The sequence below is a fragment of the Trichosurus vulpecula genome, chromosome 2 (genome assembly GCF_011100635.1).
Source record: "Trichosurus vulpecula isolate mTriVul1 chromosome 2, mTriVul1.pri, whole genome shotgun sequence".
In the NCBI taxonomy this organism is placed as follows: domain Eukaryota; kingdom Metazoa; phylum Chordata; class Mammalia; order Diprotodontia; family Phalangeridae; genus Trichosurus; species Trichosurus vulpecula.
The window spans coordinates 385208140-385232477 of NC_050574.1; the positions used below are offsets into that span (position 1 = coordinate 385208140).

General features: G+C 39.1%; 1 protein-coding gene across 3 annotated transcripts in view; it reads right to left on the reverse strand.

The window, feature by feature from the left end:
• Nucleotides 1-24338, reverse strand: part of NPAS2 (neuronal PAS domain protein 2) — a 252074-nt gene that overhangs the window by 93822 nt on the left and 133914 nt on the right. For 2 of the 3 annotated variants that reach the window (XM_036745177.1, XM_036745179.1), the window contains exons 2-3: nucleotides 22885-22938; nucleotides 388-536 (exon numbers count right to left, since the gene is read on the reverse strand). In XM_036745177.1, coding sequence (XP_036601072.1) covers nucleotides 388-536; nucleotides 22885-22938 — 203 coding nt within the window. Of the gene's footprint in view, nucleotides 1-387; nucleotides 537-11958; nucleotides 12035-22884; nucleotides 22939-24338 lie in introns of all 3 variants that reach the window. The other variant, XM_036745178.1, reaches the window with a different exon arrangement.

Consider the following 24338-nt stretch of genomic DNA (forward strand, 5'->3'; position numbering starts at 1 on the left):
TCAGAAAAGAAGTATGTTCCAACTATCCTTTGATAAGGGTAATCCCCCTGGCAGTGTTTATATCCTGACTGGTCTGGGTGGTTATAGCTTATATCCTTATTTAACACGCTCTTGCTGTGAATGATCAAAATAATAAAGGCAATTTGGGAGGGCAGTGCCACCTTCTAACCTAGCCTAATAAGGGGCTATTAATGAGGGAGGAGTAACATGGAATGAAGAAAAGCTGATTCCTGTTTTATATACAGGCAGCTTCTCGAAAGGATAAACTCAAGGGGTGGAAAAATACAAACTAAGAAGTATCTAAGCATGAAGACCCTATAGAAAGGGCAGGAATTAAACAGGAATAGAGAAGTGTAGTTACTTTTTTTTTTTTTTTTTTTTTTTTACCATTGTGTTTCTGTAAAAATCCAATGACTTTTTCAAGCACTGTAGTTTTATCCAGTTTTCGAGTGTTCCCTGGAAGCATGGAGCTAAGTTCTTTGATGAGAACATTGAACTGGTCACGACGCTTTTTCTCAGACTTGTTTCGTGATGCTCTAAAAATATGAAAAACATTGGTAACCAAAATATTCTAGTTACGATAACATTTGTCATGACTGAAATCAAGGCATTACATCAAATCATGCTCTGGAATTACCCTGTTTTTAATGTCATGGCAAAGATAAGCTGCTTTAGCCTCATTTCACAATGAACCAATATAGGACACTTTTTTTTTTACTAGTGACTTGCCCAGAAGTAAAGAGGCAGTTGTTATGTGTTATGATCAGAACTCTATGCAGCCCTTGACAACAGCCATGATGCCATACTTTCTGATTACCCAGAGTTCTAATTTCACAAAAGTAACATAAGTAGTGGTTATTATAGGTCAGTCCCTAGGAAAAGGCGATGCTAGTGTTTGTTTGTAGCCATGAGTTTAAGTTACCCAGTTGGGAGTTTCTTCCTTTAGCAGTGAGGAATATGCTCCAGTTAATTTCTCAAACCCTTCCCTAAACTCAGTATGTCCAAATTTGATGTTGAGCCACACAGGGGTCATGAGTATGTTCTGCCTCCTAATCTCATAACATATAAGACTCAAGCCAATTCATATTTCTTGAGTGTCTGCTACATACAAGGCTCTAGGCTAGAGGCTATGGCAGATACAAAAGAAGCATACAGTAATACTAATACCTTACTTTTACCTAATGGTTTATAATTTGCTGTTTTCAAAGTATTTCCATATATATATGATCACCAATGTTTCACGTATGTGTTTCACAAATAGGTTTCACATATATGTGCTTCACACAGGGTTCACGTATATGTAAGGATCAACTGATCCTTACAGGTCCCATTTTACCGATGAAAAAACAGAGGCTTAGGAAAGGCAGGTAATTTGACTAAACAGCAGTTCTCTAGATTCCATGTTCAGCGTACCACACTGAAATGGCTCCTGCATTCTAAGAATCTGTAGTTTCATTGGAAAGTCAACACAGACACTTATGAAACAACTGACGAATGCAATCTGACAAATTGTCACCGAGATGATAAGAACCACTGGGGATTAGAGAAGGGATAAATCAGACACTGGTGCTTTTCACTGATGACCTTAACAAGAGTAAAACTTTCAGAACAGTGAGACAGTCTTTGGTAGCACCTACAGAGGTTTCAGAAGCTAATCAGTTCTGTCTACCAAAACAACAAAAAGGATGGAACGCTCCCGGAATTTGTGCCTATGTTCCAGAAAGTTCTGCCTCTATAATGCTAAAAGGTTTGCAAAATACTTGGCTTACATTATTTTATTTGATACTCAAAACAAATCAGTATTATTAAGTCCCATTTTATAGCAAGAGGTTAAGTGATTTGCAGTGGTCACATAATGATGGGGTATTAATGGGACCTGGACTCCTAAAGAAAAGACCAGGTCTTTGAAAGCAACCCAGTTCCTGAATTTTCCCATATATTTCAGCAGCCCAGACCATTGGCATCTTGCCCACCCCAGCCTACCTCAGCCCACCTAGATACTAGACTGTCCTTTCACAGGCTCTTGGCCTACCCCAGATCATTTTATTCCTTTCACTATTACACCTGGACCACCCCAGGCTATTTACCACTCCTTAGTCCCACCCATATCTTTTCACTGTCCCTTTTTTGTATATAAGTATCAGTCTCACTCCCATTAAGTTGCAGATTCACTAGGAATCTTGCCTCACTATTGGTTTTAGGATAACTGACTGGAAGAAAGTTTGAGGTATGAATTCATTCCAGGCAGACCCTGCTGTGTACCCTCACATTTCAGGGTTCCCAGAAACCCCAAACCCCATCACATTTTGGTGGCCCATGATCAGATCAGAACTCTGATCTAAATTTCAAATCCAGGGTGCTTTCTTCTATACCCCCAATGTTTTAGACCAGTTAAATAGCTTTTACGGGGGAAGAGATAATATATGTTAGAGCCAAGATTCAAAATCAGATTTCCTGATTCCAAGTATGGTTTTCTCTTGGCTACACCACACTTAGATTAAAATCAGGCCTCAAGATATGCTGTATTATGGCAAAGTACCTGGCACCTAGGAAGTGCTTAATAAATATTTATTGATTGATCATAGGCCCAAGATCAGATCTCTTAGATCAAATAGGTCTGGCCCTTCAATGGTTAGCTTATATAACGATAAGCAAATCAAAGGGAAAACTGGATATCATAGGTCTCATTTAAAGGAAGGAGGAGATACCATTTTAATAGCTAATAAGAATAGCTAATATTTATATATTATTTACTATATGACAAGTGCTGTGCTAAATGCTTTACATTTATTATCTAATTTGGTCCTTACAATAGCCCTAAGAGGTAGGTGGTATTATCATCCCATTTTACAGAAAAGGACAGAGGTTATGACTTGCTTAGGTTGGAATTTTGTCTGAGGTTAGAACTGACCTCAGGTCTTCTTGACCCCAGACTACAGACTCTATTTACCATACCACCCAGCTGCCCCTTTAAAAAAATACCCAAATAGTTCATTTATTTACAAAAGGGGAGATCTTCTAATACAATCAAATAAGTATGTCAGGTAGTTAACAGGGGGTACCTGCTTTCTAGCATCAAAATACTTGAGAGTCCTAATAATAAATACTAGATACTTGATTTTTGTAGCATCAATATAAATGTAATTGTATAGTCTTAAAAAGTATTCTCATCAAGTCAAGATATCATATTACCAAAGATAATTGTCATACAGATATGTAATAAAAGATTTTATCTAGTGTCAATCAGTTTTACAGAATTGTTTCTCTATTGTTCCTCTTTTTCTTTCTATTAGTTTTTGCTTTAAATAGCGGATAGCTCTCTGTAAAGGCATAGGGAGATGGATACAGAGGGAAATACAAGTGTCATAAAGGCAAAAATTATCAATAAAATCTATTTTTTAAAAAAGACTTCATCTTAGGTATACATGCCCAGAAAATGAGGTGAGCCAGTCATTTATTAACAACTAGGGTTAACAGATGAGTAGCTGAAGTATTGCACAGATATACACAAAATATTAATAGGCCTACAAAAAGACTAGGAGTGCATTGGATAGGTCATCTCTGGTGGATCGATGGAAATATAACCTATGCATTATCTAGGTTTTGATGTTTCGTGGTTGAATGTGAAAGGGAGTGGTTCTCACTTCTCTAAAACTCACCCTTGGAATGTGGGTGTTACCAGCTTGGTTTAGACACTCCCTTTCTCCTCCCCAAGGGCCTGACATAATCTCCAGGCACTGCTCTGACACTGCCCCAGCAGAGGTATTTCTCTACATATATGTGTAAGGAGGGTGGAATAAAGGTGTAACCCACTAGCTCACCCTTCTACTAAGAGGTAATGGTGACTGGCCTGCTTTTGCTTAAAGGCAAAACCCCCAGACTGAGTTTGCCAAGTTGGGGGTATTAATTAAAATGAACAAATTACTATCATTGTCCATATCAGTCTCAAGATTTCATTTAAATTTTAAAATTTTAAAAATTCAACAAATTTAACTTTTGCCCATCTTCAAAAACTTGTCACGTTTCCCCATTTTGTGATTCTTTATACATAAATAAAAAAAAGAAGTTAAGATTAATCGTACTTTCTCTAGAATAATCCAGGGTTGGAATAGTAACTAAAGCAGGAATTATGAAGAAATTTAAAGAATAGAAAAACTTTGGATTAGCAAACCATCCTCTCAGACAGAAGAAAGGGAAAAAGAATGAGTGGAAAGCACTTTACCACTGGCATTAATCTTTGGTAAGGGGGAAGCTCACGACTGATCAGATAAGCTTGGATTTCAGCTGTCCCCACTGGCCTTGGTAGTAGATGAAGGCAGCACTGGCCACAGAGGATCCTAATTGCTACCAACGCTACCCATCGCCGGCTAGATTATTTCTTCAGGGTCCTGTTTCTTTTCTTCCTCACTTCTCCCTCGACCAATTCCCATCAAATCTCCCTCTCAGCCTCTCTCTTCCCAAATCTGTGTGTCCATGCACATATAGACTCACAGGAGAGTCTCTCAGTAACACTTGTCTGTTTGAGAGGACATCTCCCAAGTGGCTAGGCTCTGAGAATCTTTTCTCTGCCTGCAGAGAAATCAGTCTCCCAAAACCTTTCTACAGAAAGACAGACGAGAATTGACTAGGATAAAATCATATGTGAGTTTTGATCTGGTCTGGTAGAGGGAATGCCTGTCACCAAATGAGTAATCATGGATTCATCCAAGTAGCTAAGAAGAGAAGTAACCTAATGGAAAGAAGGAAACAAGCATCTGTTGAGGGCCTGATATGTGCCAGGCACTGTGCTAAGCACTTTACAAATATTATCTCACTTGGTCCTCACAACAACCCTGGAAAGTTGGTACTATTAATATCCCTATTTTACAGTTGAGGAAACTGAGGCAGACATAGGTTAAGTTCACATGGCTACTATCTGAGTCTGAATTTGAATGTAGGTCTTCCTGACTCTCTGCCTAATGCTCTAGTCACTGTGCCAGCTAGATGCTACTAATGGTCTCCAGCAGGAGGGTATGTTTGCTATGTTGACTGGAATGTTTCTGTTAGGCCCCTAGGATACTTCTTCCTTGGAGACTGCTAAAGAAATATTTTATGTTTATATTTAATATTATATTTATTAATAATATTAACATTATACAAATATCATTAACAATATTTTATTAATAATTATTAAGTAATAATAGTTAATTATTAATATTATTAGTCATTAATTTTTAACAATTAACAATTAATTTAACAATTAATAATATTATATTTTATTACATTTATATTTAAAATAACAGATTTTAAATATTTTTCTAGGCTATACGATCACTATTACCATTCAGCTCAAATCAGTTCAATTAACATTTATTAAAAGCCAATTATGTGCCAGACTTCCACAAAATTCTATTGTCATGCCTCATCATGTCATGGAGACAAACAGTGAGGTACAAGTTCCAACAGGTTCTGCCATGTAGCCAGGTGGCACGGTGAATAGAGTGCTGGACCTCAAAAAACCCTGAATTTGAATCCAGACTCAGACACTTACTAGTTGTGTGAACCTGGGCAAGTCATTGAACCTCCATCTGCCTCAGTTTCCCTATCTGTAAAATGAGGATCCTAACAGCACCTACTTCCCAGAGTTGGTGTGAGAATAAAATGAGATAATATGTGTAAAGTACTTTGTAAACATTAAAATATTATACAATGTTCCTTCTTCTTCCCCTTTCCACATTAAAAAGATCTCAGAATAGTCCCAGCAATGGACTGAGTACTCTTTAGAAGGACCAGCCCCGGTAAATATGAAAATATGGAAAGGCCCCTTACTGGCCACTTTATGTGTTTGGTAGCTCACAAACAAAAACAAAGAAAAGTACAAATATTCCTCAGTCTCGTGTGGGCCTTTCTGCTTTTGCAATAAAAAAGAATCCCAAGGTGCTAAACATGACAAATACCAAACAACATCACAAAATATGGAACTGATTATATTTTAACCAATAGGGAACTGTTGTGATAAAAATATGTAATAAAGAGAAACTGAGGCACAAAGGTCTGCGCATAAGCAATTTATTAGCAAGGCTAGCAATTGCCCATAAAAAGGATCCAAGACTTCCCCAGTAGTCACGGATCCATCTGACAGAGCAGTTCTTTTATGCATTTGGTTATATGAAGTACCAGAAGCAATACATCGATGCAAACTAAACTAAGGTTGTGATTGGTCACACAGAGATGAAAATTGGGCTTGGCTTGACTTGACTCAAAGAGGAGATTGCTAAAACCTTGGGCGACGGGAAACACAGTTGACTTACACCCCCCCGGAAAGTCTTGTGGCAGGTAAACATTCTATGACCAGGTTGACTTATCTTCCCATTCCCCTCTTCCCTTCCAAAAACTTCCAGATTTTGAGTCTCTGTGATCAGGTTATACTCCATAGGAAGAGGGAAGTTAAATTCTTACAAACTCTATCACTGAATATTCACTACTGTATAGATAATGAAGTCCAAATCCAATCCCTAAGTACTGATACACTGATTAGATACAATTCTCAATCAATAATTAATAAATAATGCAAAAGAGGGGGGTATCAATTTTCAACTTCAGAGAATGACTATTACTATTGTGGGAATCATTACTGAATTATCTATTTATGCAAATCGGAAGGCTACTGAAGTTAGGAGAAATAGAGGGGAGGAAGAGGGAGATTGGGAGAAGCCTCCTATGGAAAGTAGAATTTGAACTGGGTTTTGAAGGAAGCCATGGCTTCTAAGAGGCAAGGAAGAAAAGCATCCTAGGCATGGGAGAGAGCTCCTGTAAGGGCATCAAGATAGGAGATGATGTGTTTTGTGAGAGGAACACTGAGTAATCCAGTATGAATGGACCATAGATTCTAGGAGGAGAACAATGAGTAAGAAGATTGGAAATTGGCCAGTTGTGATGAACTTTAAATACCAAACAAAGAAATTTTCATTTAAACCTAGAGGTAATAAATAGGCAGCTATTGGAGTTCTGAGAAACCAGAATATTTGTAGGAAGTAGGGAAGAACCCAGTAGATAGGGAGATACTTAAGATTAGAGAAAAAGTAGGGATGATAGTGGGAGAAAGCTGGGAAGAGAAAGGATCAAGGACAAAGGCAGTAGGGTTGGTTTTGGCAAGAAGAGCCATCTTTTCATCAGAGACTAGAGTGAAATGATAGTGAGAGATCATATCAGAGGGAAATGGGATAGAAGAAGGGGAGAAGACAAAGCTCTCAGGAACGATTGTAATTTTTTTGATGACTTGTGAGGCAAGGACCTGAGCTGAGAAGGTGGAGTGTCGTAGAAAACTTGAGGAGAGAAGCTGCCATGGTAAGTGGAGCACAGATTTGCTTAGGCAGGAGCAGAAGGACTACTTTGTTTCAGTGAAGACTCAGTTTAGATTAGACAAAATAATTTTAAATTGGATCCAGTCAACGCAATTTTGTAATTTCCTTCAACTCCACTTAGTATTTACAAAGAGGCAAAGGAGGCAGCTAGTGGAATTAATGCAAGGATGGGGTTGTGGGAGGTATGCTGAGAAATAGGACAGAAAAGGAAGGAATTCAAGGATAGAGTTGAACTGGTTCACCAAGGGGTTATGATTTGGAAGATGGTTTTGTCAGTATAGACATGAAGTCTTGGGAAAATACTTAAGGGTGCAAAGAGATCAAAGAAAGGGAAAAGACAAGTGTATAAAAATATTTATAGAGCATCCAGGTGGACGGGGCAGCTGGGTGGTTCAGTGGATAGAGTGTCAGGTCTGGAGCCAGGAAGACTCTTCCTGAGTTCAAATCTGGCATCACACACTTACTAGCTGTGTGACCCTGGGCAAGTCACCTCACCTTGTTTGCTTCAGTTTCCTCCTCTGTAAAATGGCTGGAGGAGGAAATGGCAAACCACTCCAGTATCTCTGCTAAGAAAAGTCCAAATGGGGTCATGAAGAGTCCGACACAGCTTACCACACAACAAACAAACAACACAAAAATATTTTATAGCAGTTCTTTTTATAGTAGCAAAAAACTGGAATCTTAGGGTGTTCCCATCAACTGGTAAATGTCTGAACAAATTATCATATATAAATGTAATGGAATACTACTGTGCCATAAAAATGATAAGAGGGATGGTTTCAGTGAAACCTGGGAATACTTGTAAGATCTGATGTGGAGTGAAGTGATGAGAACAGGGAGAACAACTTATACAGTAACAGCAATACCTTAAAAAAAACTCTGAAAGACTTAAGAACTCTCATCAGTGCAATGACCAACAATGATTCCAATGCTAGCATGCTACTCACCTCCTGACAGAGGGGTGACAGACTCAGGGTGCAAAATGAGACATATTTTTTTAGATATGGTCAATGAGGGGAATCGTGTTACTCGACTTTGTATATATATTTTACAAGGGTTTTCCCTCCCAATGGTTGAGGGTGTTGGGGGCAGGGAGGGAGGAGAAATAAATTTTTATTAATTGAAAAAGAAAATAATTTAATTACAAAAGAAAATACTGATGGTTTGGGGTAATAAAGACACAGAACATGGTTAGGGGGTTATAAAGCATAGGAAAAGATGGAATGAGAAAAGATAAAGGAATTTCAAGCTTCATGAACATGGGCATGGAACATCTATAGAGGATGGTAAGATCAAAGGCATAACCATCACTGTGTGTAGCTGGGGTGGAGTGGAGAATAGATCATGGAAATAAAGAGATTAAGGAACTGGGAAGTTAGAATATTTAAAGGAACACTAACATTGATGATGAAGTTCCCTAGTAATGAGCTGACATAGAGAGGAAAACTGTAAGCCAGCAATAAACTCCTTGAGAAAGGATGGAAGATATTCTAGGGATTGGTAGGTAACTAGAAAATACCTGGGAGGGGGGAAGGAGAGGGATAGAGGGACAGGGGAAAAGGGGAAGGGACAGGGAGAGGTAGGGAGAGGGAGAGAGAGAGGTAGAGGTAGAGGGAGTGGAAGAGGGAAGGAGAGGGAGAGAGGGAGAGAGAGAGAGAGAGAGAGGTAGAGGGAGTGGAAGAGGGAAGGAGAGGGAGAGAGGGAGAGGGAGAGGGAGAAGGAGAGAGAGAGAGAGAGAGAGAGAGAGAGAGAGAGAGAGAGAGAGAGAGAGAGAGAGAGAGAGAAGGGTTTAAGATGAGAAAAAAGTTCATCAATTCTGAGATGGACATTCCAGAGGGACCAAAGGAAGGAGTGCAGCATTGTAGGGGTATGGCTGAGGTCGATAAGTAGACTGCTGGGGTCAGGGAAGGAGATTTGTTCTTTGGCTACTGGAAGTTCAGTATTAAGTAGGATAGAGAAAGTTAGTAAAAAGAGAACTGGAGTATGTTGGCCATTGAGGAAATAGTATAGGGCAGACTATCAGTGGGTGGGGAGTGCTTTCTAAAGAAGGCAGGTTCTTAGATGTTTCAAGTACAGTCCTTGAAATCCCAACCTCATGGTAGGTTGTATGCTGTGTCTGAAAGACCTTGGGACACATTCATCATGGAAAGCACAGGCAGGAGAAAGCATATTCCAGGAATCTAAAAGCCTAGTCAGGAGGCAGGAGATGGCATGTTCTAAGACCAGTGGTGATCAGAAACCATAAATGGCATGCTGGAATGATGTCTTCTAACACAGGTCACCAAAATATGAATCAATAGCAGCAAAAAAGTTGGATGTTTAGGTTTATCGAGGCATGAGTGATGATAGGTCAAAGGTGCAATGGATTCAAGGATATGGGATATTGGTAAACTATGGGGTCCATACTGTGAGGGAAGAAAGTGAGGCCAGATGATTTAGTGTAGGCAGGTACTGGATATCACGTAGAATGTGCGAGAATAGCTTTAGGAGGAATGAGACAGAGGCTGGAAGAGATAGGAGGGATGGAAAGAGAGGAGGTTATGAAGAGAGAGTAGAATTTTAGAGGGCAGCATATTTTAGAGATCATTTTAATTAGAGGTGATGGTGAAATCCACCTCTGGGTAGCTGAGGAAGAATGTTTGTTGGTCATGGGTGATTAAGGAGACTGATGAAACGAGAAGCCAGGTTATTAAAGGTCATATCATTGTGCATCTTAAAGTCCCCAAGTTTGAGAGTACGATCTGAGGGTGAGAGGATGACAATTGGCCAGATACTGAAGCCCCTGAAAAAAGAGGGAGAAGGATCAGGAGGGAGGTATAAGACAGAGAAGTGAGGACCAGGATAGGGCAATAAAGACATAGGGAAGGAGTGGACATTGAAGAAGAGGCAGCAGAAGGAAGGCCAGGAAATGGCAGTAAGGAACAAGACTTTTTTTTTTAATATTTGTCATTACAGCATCACCTGTCTTCATTTCAACATAGCTTCATTACATGTTGTCACTTCTAACTTTGCATCTTATTCTGTGCTCATGACATTTTAGGTTAGCTGATTCCTGATAATATCTGGGGAGATACCTTAAATCCTTTATGTAGATTTTTTTTTCTCTTTAATCAAAAATGGCTGCCTTTTTTTTTTTAAACCTGGGTATTCTGTGTTTTGCCTGCTTTTTGCCTCAGTCATTCCTTGTCCTAGATCTTAGGCTCCACCTTTATGATCTTTAATCCTTGTTCACCTCCTACAGAAGGTGCATTCACAGTAGGGCATCTATCTTCTAGAATTACAATCATGAAAGTTGAGGCTGAGATGTCTTTTGCTTATCTTGTAGAAAATATGTGAAGTAAAATCTTGGAGTAGATGAAGGAAAACTTAACTTTCTAAGTGTATGCATTATAAATAATTTTTTGGCCTAGATTTTAAAACTAACATGTAATCTCCTTAGCAAAAAAAAAGTAAGAAAGAAAAACCCTGTTCCTGTCCTAGTTTGTCCATTATAAATTATTTGAGTTGTTAAAACACATCTAACTTGTTATTACTCTGTAATGTTTATAATGACTACTAACATTGCCCCTACAAAGATTATGATGAAGCCCACTGTCATCAGTGATGGAAATACAATCTTGTTCTGTTGTACTCAGCCTGGGAACACACTGTGATATCCTCTGGAAATAAGCCAATATTAGTTGCTTTTACAGTTCTGAAGAAAAGAGATAGGGTAGATAATCCTGGAATGACCTCACTATCAGTAAGGAGGTCTTTTGGGACAAGGTCCTAAGACCATCATGCATAAGGTAGTCTTGAACAGCCTGACAAAGATGGAAAACAATTTCAGGCTTTCGTTTTTTAGAAAAATGATCAATCAATGAGCTATACATCTATTTGCTCTCTTTCAATGTGTCATGCATTCTGGTACAGGTGTGTGTATTTGTGTATGTATTTACAGAGAGAACCACAGCAGTGCAGTAGATAAAGGGCTTGCCTTAGAGTCTGAAAAGTGTAGGTTCGAATCCTGCCATAGATATCCACCCCTTCTTATCAATAAACTCCAGTGGCTCCCTATCACCTCCAGAATCAAATAATTATCAGTATCGGAATCAGACATATTCATCTGAAGCCCTTCATACTCTAGAGGACCCTCCACCCCTCACCTTTTCCATTTTCTTACACCTGACTCCCCACCACGTACTTTTCAATCCAGTGACACTGGCCTCGTTGTTGTTCCCACAAATGAGACATTTCATCTCCCCACTCCAGGATTTTTTCTGACTGTCCCCCATGCCTGGAATGCTCTCCCTCCTCATCTCCACCTTCTCTGGTTTCCTTCAAGTCCCAATTAAAATCCCATCTTCTGCTGCAAACCTTCCTCAATCCCTCCTAATTCTAGTACGTCCCTCTGTTATAATTTCCATTTTATCCTGTATATTGCTTGCCTACTATATTGTTGTTTATATATTGACTCCCCCATTAGATTGTGAGCTCCTTGAGGGCAGGGATTATCTTTCACCCCTTTTTATATCCCCAGTTTTTGGTACAGGGCCCGGAACATAAAAGGCGATTAATAAATGTATATTGTCTGGATGATTTACACTAGCTGTATGATAGTGGGAAAGTCACTTACCTTCTAGTTGTCACAGACAGCTCTCTAAAACTTTGTTGCTGATAAATTGCAGAGGGGCTTGGATGGAAGGAATTTCCTATAAAGAGGAAATCATAGGGCAAACTCATCCTTCCTCCCCCATACATATAAAATGGAATTGCACCTTATTCAGAATTTAGGTTCAGAAGTCAGTACAAGAGGCAAAAACTATGTTCCAATCAAAATGGCCATTTCTCTGCAGCAGCTATCTAAGTAAAAAGCCTCTAGCATGTGGGAACAATGTGGGTAAGAAGCAATATAGGTAAGGGAGGTAATTCAGCTGAATTTGGGATAAGGGTTGAATGTAAAGATTGAGTCCCTTGGACTAGAGCGTCAAGCAGGGTCCACTATAAGGGGTAAACAAGGTGGAATAGCAGAAGTGGGCATCGAAATACTATAGTAACAGAAGAAGAGGGCAGAGGGGAGAAGGTAACCACGTACAGAATCTGGCAGACATCGGAACCTGAGGAGTCAAGCAGGCCCAGGGACCAGAACAATCATAAAGTTAGATACCTGAAGCTGAGATTCACTGATCAAAGAAATTCAGAAATTGGGGCACAGTGAGAACACCATAGATAGATGTGGGTTCTCCTAAACTGGTTCCAAGGAAGAAATGGAATAAGTATGAACATTTAAGGTGCACTGAGCCTCCCTTAAAGCTAATACATAGATAAAAAGATGCAGGCAAAGTTACATTCAGGTTCATTCAAGCCCAAGCAAAATTGCAGACAAGAACGTTGAAATCAAGCAAAAAAAGGGTCATCTGTTCTTGTTTAGCAAGCTCAGAAGTGCCTTCGGAAAGAACTTTCTCAGTTCCAAAATGGAGAAAAGAGGGGGTAAATAATTATAATAATAGCATTTGGGTAGAACGTTTAAGGTTTACAAAGTGTTGTAAAAAATATTATCTCTTTTTACCCTCACAACAACCCTGAGACGTTGGATGATTATCATCATTTTACTCTGTGAAAACAGTCACCCAGCTAGTAATTGTCTAAAGCTGAATTTGAACTCATGTCTTTTTGACTTTGGGGGTAGCTAGATGGCTCAGTATATAGAGGGCTGGGCTTGGAATCAGGAAGATGTGAGTTCAAATCCAGCCTCAGACACTAACTAGCTAGGTGACCCTGGGCAAATTAATTTACCCATTTGCCTTGATCCACTAGAGAAAGAAATGGCAAACCATTCTAGTATCTTTGCCAAGGAAACACCATGGACCCTATGATCCATGAGGTCATGAAGAGTCTGACACGACTAACCAACAATAAACTTTCTGACTTTAGGTTCAGTGCCATCCACTGTACCATCACACATGAGCTTATATCTGAATATATTCTCTCCTTTTGCCAAATACACACATAAACAAAATAAGGGTTTTATTTTTGGCTAATTAAAGATTACCAAAATATTTGTTGTCATTCTGTGTGTTTTTTTAAACTCACAGTTTTTAAACTAGTTTCTAATCTTGGGGAAGGGAGAGGGCAAAATGTCAATATATTAAAAGTATTTCTGTTGATAAAATCTAATTAGAAACCACGTTAAAATCATTTTAAAGAGGAAAAATGTATAATTCACCTTTAAGGGGGAGACTTCTCTTAATGTCTTCCTATGGCTTTGTTCCAATGATCAATATCTTTAAATTGCATTTCTATTATTTTTCTTAATAAAATAATCTTTAATACACAACTAACCCTCAAATTATGATGTTCCTCATATTTAAAGTCAAGATTTCTTTCTGATTTATTCCAGAATATCTCTTCTCACTCTGTTAACTGAAAAAAACAGGGCATCCTGATGGGGAAAATACAAAATATTGCCTACTTAAAGCAGAGATTTTCAGTTGGGGCAAGCAAAAGTTTATAAAAATGAATGCCTTCTGATCAAACGAAAAGCTATTACCAGTACTGCTTAGCTGCACTGAGTCCCTTTCACTATTCACTCACAGCCAAGGGGAATCCAATTTTATGACTGGATAGTTAGTATTTTCATAGGATAGTTGTTTCAGTACTTTTGCTTTGTGTGTATTCACTGTTAAAGTGAAAAGCCTCTGGCATGTCAGAACAATATAGGTAAGGGAGGTCATTAAACCATATCTATAACTTTGGGGTAAAGGTTGAATGTAAGGGTTGAGTCCCTTGGACTAGGGTGTGAAGCAGAGTCTCCTGCAGGGGACTATGATCAAGGAGCTGGAGCCATTTAGGGTGAGGCTTATTATAGTAGCAATGATAGGAAGTTGATAAGCAGTCAAGGTTAGCAGGAGTAATTGAAGTTTCTAGGTAACTTTGCCAAGATCACAGAGGGTCAAAGTAGGATATAGGACTCCTTTTTTTAAAATTTTATAGATATCATCTGTCTTTCCTTACCTTCATTTCACAATAGAACTCTTTTCTCTCCCTCCTAGACCCAGGTTGTATTTGTCTATTATTTTTGAAGAGGACCATGACATCAGGGAGATGATGACATGACTTGCAGTTGACTTTGATTTGAGTGAGAGAGGGCTGTGCAAGGTCACCAGTCTCACTTTCTCCTCCAGAGCCATCTGGGTCCAGTGACCTGATATTCATCAGGATGACTGGAGATGACCCAGGATGCAATGGGAGACCCTTGCCCTTTTGGGCTAAGGCCTTTTCATGTACTCACTTAGAGTGAGACAACACCCATTCAGTGAACAGGCCTCTTTAAGAAGTGAGTCAAGGGATGGCCCCTTTAATTAGAAAAAAAGAAAAAAAAATCAAGCTGTGAGGGGAAGACCCTCAGGGTTGCTGTTCCAAAGTCCTCTCCCTCTCCTTCTCTTCTCCAAAAGAAGGTAACATTTGAGGCCAGAAGCTGTCCACTTGGAGTTTACTGGCTAGATTTCTTCTCTCTCTCTCTCTCTCTCTCTCTCTCTCGTTCTCTCTCTCTCCCGCCCCTCCTTCCTTCCTTCCCTACCTCCCTCCTTCTTTCCTTCTTTCACAAAATCTTAAATCTAGTTCACTCTGAAGCTCCTAGACCCATCCATTATAAGAAAGAGGAAAAAGTAGAGGGAAAATACAGCTCAATAAAGGTCAACATTATAGGCAAGTCGATGGCCCAGTAGACAAGAGTGGAAGACTTGCAGTCAGGAAGACCTGAGGTCAAATCTAGCTTCAGACACTAGCCATGCAACTCTGGGCAAGTTACTTAAACCTTCTCAGCTTCAGTTGCCCCATATTAAAAGGGGATAATAAGAATAAGAATAGGACCTACTTCACAAAGTGGTTGTAAGATTCAAATGAGATAACTTCTACGAACTGTTTTTCAAAATTAAAACCCTAAGTAAAACTACTGTTATTATTATTATGAAGTACTCCATAGACTTTATTCCTTGACTCTACAAAGAAGGAAAGGAGGTGCTTTCTCATCTCTTTGGGACCAAACTTGGCAGGGCTCCTTTTCTATTCACAAACTAACCCTCTAGCAAAATCCTAACTGATCCTATAAGGCTCTCCTGTATCACCTAGAGTGCCTACTATGAATGAGGCACATAGCCTAGGGAGGTAATATGACTCAGTAGAAAATGAATTAACTGAATTTAGAGTCAGGAAATTTGCATTTAAATCCTAGTTTTGCCACTTACTTGCTCTACGACCATGAACATCTGTGAAATGGTGATAATAGTATTTATATTGCCTATTTCATAGGGCAGCTGCTAGGAAAGTGCTTTAAAATACTATATAAATGTGAGCTAATAATTATCATAAATAATGGTAGCAATTCAACTGAATTGGTACTCTTAGTCAAACTTCTAGGAGTTTTTGTCTCCTTTTACTTGGCACCCCCTACAGGCAACCTCAAAAAAATCTTGCAAGGTACAAAAGTTGTAATTATAGAATCAATGGATTATAGGTGCTCTCTGTCCTAAGAAAGCACTACATTTGACAGTCTGAACTTTCAAAATCAATAAATTATGGGGTGATTATTGATATAACCTAAAGGATTCTTTGAATTACAAAAAAAAATTACTGCAGTGAACCTTTAGAGAAGGAGCTCTCTGGAAACATTTAACAAATTTTAATAGACAAAAATTCAATTTATGCAAGACTTTTCAGGAAGGCACATCTGTAGTCAGGTCCAATTCTCTCCACTCCACGCAGATGGGGATGTGGCAAATAATGAAGCTCAGTCCTTCCTGCCCAGATACAACAGGGCTCCGTGGCCATGCTATGCCCAGGGGTTCCATGAGCTTTGTAGAATGAGAAAAAGGCATTGTCTAGGGTGCATCCAGAACAGAGCGGTTACATAATCTCTAATAAAGGAAAATAAAACTATCTATTCTCAAAGCCAACAGCTCTCGTATTCACGGTTGAGAATGTCGGGCTGTTTCTGCCAGACATGAGGCAAGTCTCCAGGCCCTGCTTTGACTGGGGGTGGGTGGAAGATTTGGGGAACATTAAGTCATAGGGCTATACTTCAGAGAACTTAAGAGGTCATATAACCCAACCACCAATTTATATACATCTGAATCACAGCAGGCAGACGGATCTTTATCCTATTTTAAGAGATCTCATAGGATGAAAATTTCATAACCTCCCACAATAACCTGTTCTAGGAACCAACAACCCTGATGTGCCTATCCTAAAACTCCCTTTCTCTTTATACTCATTTCTTCCGTTTGGGTTTCTGAAGACACATCATTTGAACATTTTGTTTTTCTTTTACACACTCTGTTCACAGATTTCTACTTTCATTGGGGGTGGTTTGCCACATCATAGGGCTGTCTTCTACTTATTACATGCTGATACTACCGTTTTCAACTCTCATGTGCATAACTGTAAATTTGCTGCGAGTTGGCATAGTAGCTTGGGAACTAAGTATCAGTGAAGCCAATGCTTTCTTTCTGATATCTAAGAATGAGATACTGAATCTTAACTACACAGTTAACAGAGAATGTTTGGGACCAAACTTAAAGCTAGTTTAGATTGATACAGATTTTATCAAAATTATACAAAAGAGGAATTTAAAACATTGCTTGAGAACTTCTTTTTTTTCTAAAAAAAATAAATCCTAAGAGAAACGCTTTGCTTTCTTTGAAGAAAGGCAGTATTTTAGTTTCCAGAGTTCACAAAGGGTTTAAACAGCTTTATCTAGATAAGTCGCCTAATTTCCCCAGGTCTCACTTTCCTCATCTATAAAATAAAGGTATTGAATGAGATGAATCTTGAGGTCCCTTTCACCTCTAGGACTACGAACCTATGAAAAAATTGATTGGCCAATAACAGCTCCTAGCCTAAGCTTCACTTGCTCATTGTGTGGGTTTTGTTGGCTCCAAGTGAGTGTAAATAGTAATTGCTTCTGTTCTGACCAGAAACTCAGAGGGTCTTCCCCTCCCAGATTGATTCTTTTGCGAAGACAAGCTAGGTCACCTTTTGCCTCAATTCTTACCTAGCCTTTAATCACTGAATGGATGTGGCCTCAGAAAAACTGAGACCTGGGAAAGACCTTAGCTTAAAAAGGCCAAGGTCTCCCACAACATCGGGGGTCATCACCAGTCACCCTGATCTATGTCATGCCACTGGACTCCTATGACTCTGGAGGAGAGAGTGAGGCTGATGACTTTGCACAGCTCTGCCTCACTTAAATCCCATTCACTTTGCAAGTCAAGACATCACCCTCCCCATGTTGTCCCCTTCAAGAACAAAGGACAAACGATAACAACAATGAACCTATGACTTCTGACTGGGTTCTTCTGCCCAAAGATTATTTGGAAATGTGCTACCAAATTGCCCTTTCTGTTCTGGTATTAATACAGCAATCAATCAATAAACATTTACTAAGCAACTACTATATGCCAGGTACAATGGATAAAGTGCTGGGCCTGGAGTCAGGGAGACTCATCTTCCTGAGTTCAAATCTGGCCTCAGGTACTTCCTAGCTGTGTGACCCTGGGCAAATCACTTAACCCTGTTTGTCTCAGTTCCTCCTCTGTGAAATGAGCTGGAGAAGGAAATGGCAAGCTGCTCCAGTAAGTCTGCCAAGAAAACACCAAATGGTGTCATGAAGAGTCAGATATGACTGAGAAATGACTTAACAACAATATGGTAGGCACTATCCTAAGCACTGAGGATATGAAGAGAGGAAAAAGATAGTTCCTGCCCCCAAAGGGCTTACAATCTAATGGGAGAGACAACATGCAAATAAATATACACAAAACAAGCCAAATACAGGATTACAAATACAGAAAATAGTTCATAGAAGGAAGGTACTAGAATTAAAAGGTGTTGGGAAAGGCTTCATGATTTCCAACTTTCCTAGTCTACTGATCATTTATTTCTCCACTAAACTTTTTTTTTTTATTAGCTAAGGGCAAAAACCAATACATCAAACAGACAAGTCTTTTCTATTAAACTCTTTATTGGGCTGAAGAAACAATTAGCATTCTGCCTGGTACATACCAAATTTCCCTTTGGTTCAGGTACCAAACTGCACATCTGGAAATTGTAGGAGAATGTAAGTAAAATGTCGTTAACCTTACCTCATGTTCACTGGATGCCTGCTAATGTACTCAATTTATTTAGCCCATCAAAACTACAATAAACAACAAATATCCACCTCAAGACTTGACTTAACACAAAGATTTTCATTTTTTGTATTTTTCCTTTGTGAGACTTTTCATGATGACAAAGCACATGTGAAAAACAATATTCAGCCATGGATGATAAATCACCACCAAACCAGGAGGTGTACAGTGCTATAAAGTGAAACACAAACTGATAAATTGGACTATGATTTTCATGACTGACTGTAATAACTTTTCATTTCTAACCTATTGAGCTCACAGAAAAAGAAATGAAACACTGAAGTGAGAGAATTCGTCTACATAGGAGCCATATGACTTTCTGGGGAGGGAGGCCATACACTGTGGTTAGCCATGCCCAAGTTGTAAGTTCTTATCTCACTTCCCCACACTGAGCTTCTGATAAATATCTGTTCCATACATCCTTAGGTTTAATTGTATCGTTTCTTGTGTAGTTCTCTAATTGATTTAGGTCTTGTTTCTGGTTCTGGGGGATACGCTTTGAAGGCAGGGTTCATGTCATAGTCCATAGGGCAGAACATTTTGTAGATGCTAAATACTTAATAAAAACATCTGACATTTGGATAGAATTTTAATTTTGCAAAGCACTTTAAATGTATCATCTCATTTTATCATCAAAACAACCCTAGAAGGGTAGATGCTATTATAATCCCAATTTTACAGGATGAGGGAACTGAGGCCAGGAGAGATTAAATGACTTGCCAAGGTCACAAAGCTAGTAAGTGCCTGAGGCTTGATTTGAACCAGGTCTTCCTGACTCCAACTCAATCACATTATCCGCTCACAATATTATCACATTAAATAGTGTGGCAGAGTGGAAAAGAGTAAGGATTTTGGTTTGAAATCTACTGCCATTGCTTAATACCTGTGAGACACTAAGGAAATCTTCATCTGTAAAATGAGGAAACTGGTCTCTACAAACTGGAAATTTGGCCTCTGAGGTTCCTTCCAGCTCTAAATATATGAGACCATGATGTATCACTAATTTACCATGGTACCTCAGTAAACAACCTCAGTTTGCCTCACTTATAAAAAGGGAAAAATCCAGAAACCCCTCAGACCCTTGATAAGTGAGGGCCTTCTCTCCCAAACTCCAATTTCTCCTCTTGCTGGGTACGTTCAGCTGCCACTTGCCTTGAAGGATTTCTCATCTGAATTGTTTCCATTCCTTCCTCCCACCTGAGTCTTTTTATAGACAGTGAAAGCTAACAACTACATTATGTGTAAGAACCGGCATTCACTCAATTAGGGAGTGCGGGAATCATCCCGCGCTCTCAAGGACGCTTTCTAGAGAAATGAAGTACAAATTATGAAGCCCTAGAGCTCGCTCTATAGATTACCACCTGAGGGGTTTGTGGAATCACATTTTCCCAATTGATATGAAAAGGAAAATCAATTAATTTTTAAGTAATGCCAATCATCTACTCTGCTAGTGACTGAAGGTAAAGAAAAAACTCAACATTTCCATCAGTTGGGCTGATGATAAGTGATAAATTTGTTTTACAATCTGACATGTTTCCATAGATAAGCTTGCTTTCTTTGGTCAGGAAGAATTCCTACAAGCATTGACTTATACGTCATTTTATCTCTGAATCTTAAACTATCTCATATGGATAACTAATCTAAGTACTTCATATATGCATTAGTTTGTTTCCCTCTCTTGAGAGTGATCATATCTCATATTTCTGTTGTAGTCTCCCTATCCTCCCACCCCACCACCTCAATGGTGACTAGCATAAATACAGAATATGCCCTACAATGACCTCCTTTCCACTTCAAGCATACACCAGGGGGGATTATACAGAGACCTCGCTCTCCTCTGGAGTACTACTTCTAGGATCCTGAACACTGACATTCCACTCTCCAATCATCACCTTCAATTCCTTTTACCTTCGACATGACCTCTGGGGCTGTGATCTAGCCCCATGCACCCCACTGTATCTCCCCATTTCTGTCTTCATTTGCTTCCATGCCTAGTCCATGATCTGCCACTTTTTATAATCACTACCCTAGAATTCCTTGCCATTCTTCTTTATCTGCTAATCCTCATTCTAACTAACCCCTACTCTCCAGTTTCTCCATAAAAATTCTCAGGCTGTTGATCATAACTGGAGACAAATCACAAAATCAAGCAGATTTTACTCTCTATTAATTTATTATCTGTAAGGCTCAGCTGAGCTCTCACAGATCCTCAACAATTCTTTTAGCTGACTCCTATCATATTCCCTATTGTGACTGTTCCAAAGCTTTTCTTCTCTCTACCACTATTTGTACCTCTCACTCCCTACACTTAGGGCAGATAATTTGGTCCCCTATGTCACTGAGACTGACACTCTCCAATGTGAGTTTGCTTACAACTTCCACTCTCTCATCTTCTCTATTTTTCAAAACTTCTCAGCATCACTGGATATACTCTTTCTTCCTTTTTCTTGCCACAGAAGAGGTATTCCTATTCCTCACTAAGGCTAATTCTGATATCCCATTCCATTCTTCATGTCCAGAGCCTCACTACCGCAGGCATCCTCATTCTCTCTCATGCATAGTTGTATTGGCAATCAAAATGGACTCTTAGCACTTCATTCAACCAAGTACCTTTGAAGAGTTTGGCCTTTATTTCCTTGATTAAATTAGGAGTCCTTGATGACCTCCTTGCCTCAAGGGAAAGCCTATATTTGTGATATCAGAGGCTTTTAGACCACGTGGGTTTAAGTCACATTTTTGTGACAATTTTAGGTCACATGGGTGAGTCGAATGTGTGACTCACCCTTGACCCTGAAAAAGATATAAAACCAGAGGTTGGCTTTCTTTTTTCAGAGCTCTGACCCACAGCAGGAGTATTGCGTGACTCCACTAGCCCTTGCTGAGCTCCCGGCTAAACTCAGATGTTGGTAACTATGAATTGTATTTGGTCTGTCTGTTGATGTTTGTAATTTGTTTGTATTTGCTCTGAAGTTCAGGGTGCTGGCTTTTTCCCCTGAACTAAGCAAATGATATTTGTGTGCTGGATTAAAGTAAGATTGTTAACCCCTTAAGGTTGCTTTCCTTAGTAAAGCAGATCAAAAGAACCTGGGCTTGCAGCATTCTGTGAGCTGGTGGTTGTTGTTTTTTCACCCCCACAGCAGCTGCTAGCCAGATTGTTGCCAACGATAATGAGTATGTAAGGGGCACAGTGTATAGAGAGCTTGGTCTGAAGTCAGGAAGACCTGAGTTCAAATCCATCCTCGGACACTTACTAGCTATGTGACCTCGGGCATATCACTTAATCTCTTTCTACCTTAGTTTCCTTAACTGTAACATGGGACCAATAATAGCACCTACCTTCCAGTGTTGTAGTGAAGATCAGATGAGATAATAATTATGAAGTACTTAGCACATTCCTGGCACATAGTAAGTGCTATATAAATGTCAGCTGCTATCATCATCATCATCATCATCATCATCATCATCATCATCATCATCATCATCATCATCATCATCATCATCTTTTCCACTGGCTCTTTCCCAAACATGCTCAGGCCTCTCCAATCCTAAAGTGGCCTTCCCTTGACCCTTCTACGCCATTTAGCTACTTTCTCATCTCTTTTCTTTCCTTCATTGCTACACTTCTTCCAAAAGCTGTTTATTCTCAGTATTTCTGCTTCTTCACCATCCACTCTCTCCTTAGCTGTTTGCAACTGTATATCTAGTGGGATAGAGAAGAAATGACTTCTCTCTCTCAGAGGTCGGACAACATTGTCCACATTGTGGCTCCTGGTGTCATAAGGTGAAGGTTGGGTGTGGCAACTAGGCAGTTTCATGAAAAAAGAGACTTGGGTCAATACGCCTGTTGCTGGTGGACTAGTTATCTCTACATTGACACAGTTTCATAGTCTCTCGATATTTCTATAAATTATTAACAAGGCAGCTGGAAGACCAAAATGCCACTGCCTATGAAAGTAGGAGCCTTGCTTAAATTAGAACCATTAGGTTAGAACTGATAGTGACCTTAGTGATCAATCAGTCCAACCCCCCTCCCCCCTCATTTTATAGATGAGGAAACCAAGGCGTAGGTAGATTAAGTAGATTGCCCAAAGTCACTCAGGTAGTAAGTGTTCATATCATCAGAACCTACCTATTACAACCATTTTTAAAGGTCTCAAGACCTATCATGAATAAAAGAGAAATATTCAGTACAGGAAGCAGTTTGGTATGTCAAGCCTACTGAGAAGATACAATTCTAAGGATAAAACTATTAGAAAATGGAATTAGGGTATCAGATTATGAACCAATATCCTAGCAAACACTGAAGAGAAAAAAATACTAAGGAAAGGCAAAATTCTGGGAATAAGAATATAAATGTATGTAAGAACAGCTCTTACCTCTTTGCTCTGTCCTTCTCATCTTCATCCATTAGATTTTCTACACAGTTTTTCCTAAAGAAAAGAATACAAATTAAACAAAATGCTTTTGGAACCTTTTTTTTTCTACAAATAATTCTGGTCTTAGTTTTTTTTTAATAAATTTATTTTTTATTTTTAGTTTACAACACTCAGTTCCACAAGTTTTTGGGTTCCAAATTTTCTCCCTCCCACTCCTCCACCTAACCCCCCAAGATGGCATGTAATCCAATGTAGGTTCTACATATACCTTCACATTGAACTTATTTACATAATAGTCCAGTTGTAATAAAGAATTATAACCAATGGAATGAATCATGAGAAAGGAGAAATGAAACCCAAAAAGAAGGGAAAAAAAGAGAAAGCAAAAAGTTTGCCTCAATCTGCATTCAGACTCCATAATTCTTTCTATGGATATGCATAGCTTTTTCCCTCATGAGTCTTTTGGAGCTGTCTTTGAACCTTGCATCGATGAGAGGAGTCAAGTCCATCAAAGTTAGTCCTTACAGATACCATGTGTCTGTAATCGTGTATAATGATCTCCTGGTTCTGTTCCCCTCACTCATCATCAGATCACATAAGTCTTTCCAGGTTATGAGGAAGTCTGTTTGCTCCTCATTTCTTATGGCACAGTAGTATTCCATTACATTCGCATACCACAATTTGTTTAGCCATTCCCCAATTGATGGGCATCCCCTTGATTTCCAATTCTTTACTACCACAAAAAGAGCTTCTATAAATATTGTTGTACAAACATGTTCCTTTCCCACTTGTATGATTTCTTCAGGATATAGCCCTAGAAGTGTTATTGCTGGGCCAAAGGGTATGCACATTTTTATAGCCCTTTGGGCATAGTTCCAAATTGTTCTCCAAAATGGTTGGATCAGTTCACAACTCCACCAACAATGTAACAGTGTTTCAATTTTCCCATATCCTCTCCAACATTTACAATTTTCCTGTTTTATCGTGTTAGCCAATCTGACAGGAGAGATGTGGTACCTAAGAGTTGTTTTGATTTGCATTTCTTTAATCAATAGTGATTTAGAGCATTTTTTCACATGGCTATAGATATCTTTAATTTCTTCCTCTGAAACTGCCTGTTCATATCCTTTGACCATTTCTCAATTGGGGAATGACTTGTATTCCTATAAATCTGGCTCAGTTCCCTGTATATTTTAGATATGAGGCCTTTATCAGAGACACTGGTTATAATGATTTTCTCCCAGTTCTCTCTTTCCCTCCTAATCTTGGTTGCATTGGCTTTGTTTATACCAAAGCTTTTCAATTTAACATAATCAAAATTATCCATTTTGCATTTTGTAACACTCTCTATCTCTTGTTGGGTCATGAATTCTTCCCTTTCCCACAAATCTGACAGGTAAACTATTCCTTGCTCTCCCAAATTGCTTATAGTATCAGTCTTTATTCCTAAATCA